At 42.3% G+C, this 7500-nt stretch overlaps 1 protein-coding gene across 1 annotated transcript in view; it reads right to left on the bottom strand.

The window, feature by feature from the left end:
* LOC146304016 (zinc finger E-box-binding homeobox 2-like) overlaps positions 1-7366 on the bottom strand; it is a gene marked incomplete at its 5' end in the record, with an annotated part of 9118 nt that extends 1752 nt beyond the window's left edge. Inside the window, 3 exons of the mRNA XM_084714300.1 lie at positions 3454-3634; positions 4240-6119; positions 7189-7366. Of these exons, the coding sequence (XP_084570426.1) occupies positions 3454-3634; positions 4240-6119; positions 7189-7366 (2239 nt within the window). The remainder of the gene's footprint in view (positions 1-3453; positions 3635-4239; positions 6120-7188) is intronic.
* Between the last annotated feature and the right edge of the window lie 134 nt (positions 7367-7500).

The following is a 7500-nucleotide window of genomic DNA, read 5'->3' as shown; positions in this document are numbered from 1 at the left end:
TTTTGTATCATTACCGACGTTAATCAACTCTGAGAACTGTAAATTTTATATTTGATTATTTTGTTTTGACAGTTTTTGTAATCTTGAGTGTTTTTGGTGACATTATTGAGACAGATTGACAGTTTTTCTCTCCTCCCACAGTTTCACTGAAAAAAACACGACAAGCATCACAAGTTGAGTGAAATCAGACATTTTAAAAATCTAGTGAAATCCTGTGAAGGACCAAAGTTGTGCTGAGTATCATAGAAAATGAAAACTTTGTGCCCAGATACACAAATCTATATGTTCAATCTGTGGTTTAAATCTAAATTCAATCTGTGGTTTAAATCTAAATTCAATCTGTGGTTTAAATCTAAATTCAATCTGTGGTTTAAATCTATATGTTCAATCGTAACGTGATTTCCTGCAGTGAGACGTTGTTGGACTTTAGAGAAGTTAGTGAACAAACTAGTTATTCAAATAATTGTTGCTCAAAAGTTGTTAAAGCAAAAATACAGAAAAATGTTTTTCATCATTGTCATCGGCCAAAACAATAATTAATCCATAATAACAGAGAATAACTGATCGATGACAATTATTAATCAATGGAAATGAAGGTCTTGATTTTCCATTAAGCTCTTGAGACATTTTCGTGAACTTGACCTTTTTATCTCATAGTTTTGTGTCTCATGATTAATTGTTACAACAGTATGAGAATAAAATTATTATTATTGTTATTATGAGTTAGAACGACCCTTAATGAAAGAAAAAGAGTAAACAAACTCTTCACAAAATGTTCTGTCCTGACAGACAAATACTTTTAAAATACGAGGATGTCATGACTGTTTCCTGCCACAGTTTACTGCTGTAACCTGCTCATGACTGTGAATAAAGTTTAAAATAATTATGAGATCTCATTTGTTGAAATCTGTAAAATAAAAATAAATAAATAAAAAAGAAAGTGTTTTATTTTACAGTGTAAAGTTCAGCATCGACACAAATAACCTCTGATGTGTTTGAGTCAAAAAACAGAAAGGAAATAATTGAACATTAATCATCAGAACGAGACTCATACACAGTGTTGGCCTGTCAGATATACAGATATATATGTCAGATACTGATTATTGATCAACTATTTCAAGTCTTTTTCTTTTACTAAAAAAGTCTGAATATTTGATATATGATCAAGATTTTCTGACATTTTATTTTATGGACCAAACAGCGAATCGAGGTGAGATACCATGAGGAAACGCAAACCTGAAGAGGAGCAGGGACCCTAGACACACACACACACACACACACACACACACACACACACACACACACACACACACACACTGTTACTACAAAATCGTCCTCCTTCAGTCTGCTGCTGAACACCGTCCAAACACACGTCCCACGCACACATGCACTGAAAACACAGCTTCACCCCACTGATGCCAACTCACACACACACACACACACACACACACACACACACACACACACACACACACACACACACACACACACACACACATACATGCACAGCTCATCACACACACACATGCAGGCAGATTGTAGCCACAAATAGACCTGGAACACCTCAAACATCCACCAAGAGCTGGCATAGTTCACTGTAACACACACACACACACACACACACACACACACACACACACGGGAGGCAAAAATAACCGAGACAGTGGATTCCTGCTCTGAGTGACGGGGGGGGGGGGGGCGGACATGAACGATGAATGATGCAACAGAGTGAAAGAGAGGTAGGAAACAGGACAAGCTCAGGTGAGAACGATCCATCTGTGGTTTACACCAAACTTCATTCAAAAAACACTCAATTTAATCTCACACATCAGATGTGGTTCATCTGTGCCTGCATGCCTCAGAAGGTTACAATAAAAAAAAGTAGAGGAAAAAAATTGTGAAAACATTTAACAAAAAGCAAAAAAAAAAAGATTTGTTAACAGATAAAGAAACGTAGTGGAACTCAGGCGAGGTCATCCATTTGTTGTTTCCACCAAAACTTCACTAAAAAAACAGCTGGTTTTATGTTGATTTTAGGATGGATGATTGGTGGACAGAGACGATGACGCTGCAGGTATCACATCTGCTCCAGGTTGTACATTAACAAACAGAACTCACAAATGTAGTTTAAACATTGTAATGTTCAATATTAATTTAAGTTAGATCAGGTAGCATTAGCTAACGTTAGTTAACAGAGAACTTAATCAAATATTATGTTGATAAAATTGAACATTCAAAGTTTTCAACAAAATTTAAAGATTTTAATGACGGCTGACTCTTGTAAACTTTTGTTAATGACAAGAAACAAACAAAAGAAGATAACTGAAAATATATTTTCTTGTCCTTAATACATCCACAGCCGCAGTTTTTTTCAAACAAGCAGCCAATCAGAACGCGTCTGTGTTCTGTAAGCACAGAACCCCAAACAGATCTGAATCAGAACAAAAACAAAAGAAAGAATGTTGGCTATCGTGGACATATGACACCTGGAGTCCATTAATATCTGATATTTGATAATCATATGGAGCTGCTTACTTACTCAAATTAAGATAAATAAATTGTTAACAATAAATACATATATATTTATATATGTTTGTATGCATCTACATATGTTACATATTGTTTGCAAGGTGGCTAAGAAGTTAAAAGAAATGTTATATTGAAACTTTCTTCATTTGAAATTGATTTGAAATCAATCAAGTCAAATAATTATTTCATCGTTTTTCCTTGTTGTTGCAGCCTCATGTTTTTTTGAATCATGTGCCATTATGTATCACTGTATGACGTACATGAAGTATCTGATGTATCTGATGTATCTGATGTATCTGATGTATATCTTGTATGTGATGTATATAATGTTGTAAATTTTCCTGCGTGGTTGACTGATGGTTGAACTGTGGGATGTTTACTGGTTTATTCATATCACAAACTGTTTGTTTCCAGTTCAGAAATGAAGAAATGGACCATCTCTCTGCTGTAATGAATATTTCCTTTTGATCTCGCCAAGTGCACACACACACACACACACACACACACACACACACACACACACACACACACACACACACACACACAAATAGCAACACATGCAAACATGTACACCTCCTCCTCCTCCGTCTCTCTACACAAACATATCACAGTGTGAATTTTATTTGGGGCGCTGAATGTTTATGTAATCCTTAATATGCACATATGCCCCCCCCCCCCCCCCCCAAACACACACACAAAAAAAAAAATGCTGAAAAGAAAGGAACATGTTAAAGGCCACGTTTAAAGAGAACAAAACAGAGAAACAGAAGAAACTACGAGTGTGTGTGGGGGGGGGGGGGGAGGGGGGGGGCTATGTGACTTATTCAACAGGAGAGAATGAAACAAAGAAATGAAGGGGGGAGGGGCACAAAGCATCAGGGGTGGGGGGGTAAAAAAAAAGAAGTGTCCAAATGTGATATATACCTGTGTGCTCATATTTGTGTCTTAGGAGGGAACTGGTCTTCTGGAATGTTTTGTCGCACAAGTCACACGCGTACATACCACTTTCAGTCTTCTTAATCTTCTTCCTGGACAGCAGCGAATCGCTGTCTGTCAGGTCGTCCAGGCCTGACAGATAGTCCGCCGTCCCGTCCAGCAGCTCCCCCTGAGAGACACAGACAGAGAAACAGGGTACTTTAATAATAATCCACACCTGTCGAGACACCTTCTGTCCAACCCCCTGCCGTCCTCATGATCCCAGTCTGGACGGAGCTTAAAGGTAAGTCCCCTTCATCCAGGAGACACTGACAGAAAGAACAGAGCAGGGACGACATGTGGGATGGAGTGTTTACAGATAGACCAGGTGATCAATCAAGAATATAATCAACAGATTCATTTATATGTTGAGGTGTAAAATAAGTCCAAACGTGGGGCACGAGGACATACACTCCACATTTGGACCTATTTTTCAAGTCTTTCCTATAACAGTCATTTTCTTGATTAATGAATTAGTTGTTTTGTCTATAAAACTGTGAAAAACAATGATCAGTGTATCTCAAAGTCAAATGATTTATCAGTTATCAAAACAGTTGGAATTAAAACCTACAGACAGTTGGTTCTACATAGAATCTGGTTGGCCGTCCCTGACCTGAACCAGACTTTAACCACCACGGTGGATGATAGGAAACACCAATACATACTCATTTTTGCAATTAAATTTTTGTCCTGTTGGTTGACAGAAGTCATGAACAACATCCAGTCAGGATTTACCTGGAAACCTGGTTTCCGTTGGTACTTTCTCCTCTGTTGCATTTCGGCAAATGTGGCGGCCCCGGTGGCGTAGGTGTAGGCCATATGGGGCAGGAAGCTCATGGGATCGAGGCCTGGGTAGGACCTGAGGCCTGGGATGGTGGCCTGGGCGGGAGACATGAAGGTGGGTGGAGGAAATGCTCCGTGAGGTGGCAGAGAGGTGTAGACAGGACCGCCAACGAAAGGGTTGATCCCGAAGATGGGACTGGTGCTTTTCTCCAGCTGGTGGACAGAGTTCGCTCCACCATCAGAGCCCAAGACCTCCTTCTTGATGTTGACCAGGTCCAAGGGCCCGGACGCCTGGTCATGTCCCTCGCCGTTGCGCTCGATAATGAAACCGTTGGGCCGGGGTCGCTTGAGTGCCATGTGTTTGGGCAGTGACAGATCCAGTGGTATGTCTCCATGTGCGTCCTCAGAAGCGAGGCTGTTGGGGGTGTACGAGCTGCTCTGAGAGTTCTTGGAGGAGGTGGAGGACAGGTTGAGGGGTGACGGAGTGTCACTCCTTAGCTGGTCCAGGGGGTCTAGTGGTTTGTCCCCTATGGTCTGCCTGTTGGCTGTAAACTGGTTGGACTTTGTGAATCTGTGCGAGGCGTCACCATTGGTGGAGCCTCCCTGTAAATCTGCAGCAGAATGTGACATCGGCGACCGGCTATGTCCACCACAATCGGGAGGGGGTGACTTTCTCCTCAGACTTCCTCCATGGTGGTTCTGGCTCTTCCACTGGGCAAACCACTCCTTCACGAACTCCTGAGGGAGGCCGACAGCAATGGAGATCTTGAGCAGCTCCTCTGAGTTGGGTTCAGTGTTCATGGCAAAGTATGCTTTGAGCACCGACACATGGTCCTTGAAGGGGTTAACGGGGCTGGTGGACCGATCGGTACTGGACAGCTCAGAGGACACTGCCCCCCTGCGGCTGGTGGGACTGCTCTCAGATGGCTGCAGGACCGCTTTGATCTCCTCATTCATTTTACACAGGTAGCGCTCATGTTGGTGCAGCGGGATCGGTCCGGGGAATGCCTCCTTGCAGTACTGGCAGGAGAAGGACAGAAACTGGTTCTGTCCGTCATGGACTTTCTCCTCACTGCTCAGATCAGTTGACTGGTTCGGTTTCTCCTTCTTGACATCCGCTTGTCTCTTGGAGTCATCAATCAGACTCTTGGCCTCGTTGACTTTCTCCAGCGTGTAGTCAATGATGCTCTTTGTGGGGCTGTCATGGCCCCCCACCTGGAAGCCGGCTTGAGCCAGTTTCTGCTCCTCCATTTGGGCCCCCAGCTCCTTCATGTAGGCCCGCAGCTTGGATATCTCCTCCGGGTTCCCATCCATCTTCTGCCGGCACACTGTGTTGTCCACAATCTGCAGCACCTTCTGCACCTCGCTCAGGTTGTTCCCAAAGGGTCCTGCATATCCCAGCAGGGGCAAGTCCAGCCCCAGGCCTCCCAGGTGTTGATGCGGACTGTGGGTGGAGCCATGGAGGCCCAGTGGACTCCCACCGCGTCCATTCAAGTAGACGCCTGGTGCCCCGAACCCATGCTGAGAGGCCATCAGCAGCCGGTACTCGTTGAAGTCCATCGGCTCGGACTTAATGTCGAGCTGAACCTGCTGGTCCGGAGCGCCGAGTGGTCGCCCATTCTCCAGTTTGTGGCGGAGCTGGGTGAGGGCGGGGCTTCCGGGTGATGAGTTTGTGGAATTGGGGGAAGAGCCAGGCTTGCCGTTGTTTACATTGCGTACTCGTCCGTTGACGGCAATGAGACCGATGCATTTCTTGCTGCTGATGTGGGAACTGTAGGAGCCGGAGTGGGAGAACCGCTTCTTACAGTTGGAGCACTCATATGGCTTCTCACCTGCAACACAGCATTGATTACTGATTATTGATTTGTTTCAAATAAATTCTATTTGATTGTGTTGGCAGATTTTATTTGATTCTTTGGATAAAAAATGTTTTTGTGTGCCCCGTGATTTTTTTTTGTGTGTTTTTGTTTTGGGCACTTTTTTTTATTTACTTGATTTGTTATTTTTTCTGTGTTGAATGATTATTTGGCCACATTTGGTCTTTGATGATGAAAAAAATTTAATAAAATGTTAGCAGGGGTATTTTTAGCCATGCTAGCTAGCGCTGCAAAAATTAATCGATTATTAATCGATTATTAAATTTATTGCCAGCTATTTTTGCAATAGATTAATTGGCTGATTGGTTTTTGAAGATGTCACTTTGGAGCATTTTTCACAATTTGGGATTTTTTATTTTTTTTTACTAAACTAAAAGTAATAATGAAAATAATTATCAGATTAATCAGTAATGAAAATAACCGATGTTTCATCCGGCATCATCATCAAAGTCAACATGTTAATATGTCCAATACTTTGATTTATGACCTGCAGAAGTGATGACACTCTAATCTGCCTCAGTTGCACTTTGTGTTTACTGCTAGTTAGCTAATGTCAGCCAGCATATTAGCATGTTGATGTTAGCATGTAGCCGCACAGAGCTACAGGTTGGTTTCATTATTGTTGCTGTGGTTTTTGAGGTCCACTGACCAAAAGAATCTCTTCACACCTAATTTTCTTTTAAAACAAGTTTACTATAAAAAAAAAAAACTCATTCAGGTGTGACAATAAATACATTTGAACTGTTTTAAAGAGAGTGACGTGCAGGTTTATGCAGGTTTGAGTCTCAGTCAGTCAAATCTGGCAACATAATCCATATTTAATCAGCAGCATCAGAGTAAATTTTAGAGGAATGACTAGACACAAATGTGTGAATGTGATTCATTCGTGTTTGTGTCGTGAAGGAAAACGTCCTGAGAAAGATCAAAGTTTCTGTTGGTGTTCAGATGTGAAACAGATCGACTGACTCTTCAGAAAACATGGTGAGTCATTCAGGGAGATTATTAATTGTGTGACTCGACTCACCGCTGTGAATACGGAGATGCTCCTTCAGGTGATGTTTGTATTTGAAGGCTTTTCCACACTCGCTGCATTTGAACTTGCGGTTTCCAGCTGCTTCGTTGAGCAGTGGCGGCTGCAGACAGAAAAACAAAGAGCAGAGTTTAGCTTTGGCGTGATGCTGTGAGGACAAGTGGGAAGCAGATTACAGAACGTGGAGCTCAAGCTGACGGGGAACTTTAATAGTATTTAGTGAAGCAGATCTGATGGTGACAGAGAGATTGTTGTGTTTCTGAGAAACGCTGTGGGCTGATGTGTTCAGAGGTAACCGTCTGTCGT

This window comes from Lutjanus erythropterus, unplaced genomic scaffold, assembly GCF_056507025.1.
Source record: "Lutjanus erythropterus isolate fLutEry1 unplaced genomic scaffold, fLutEry1.hap2 Scaffold_179, whole genome shotgun sequence".
Taxonomy (NCBI): Eukaryota; Metazoa; Chordata; class Actinopteri; order Lutjaniformes; family Lutjanidae; genus Lutjanus; species Lutjanus erythropterus.
The sequence above is the reverse complement of the archived record's forward strand: the minus strand, read 5'-3'. Positions and strand labels throughout refer to the sequence as shown.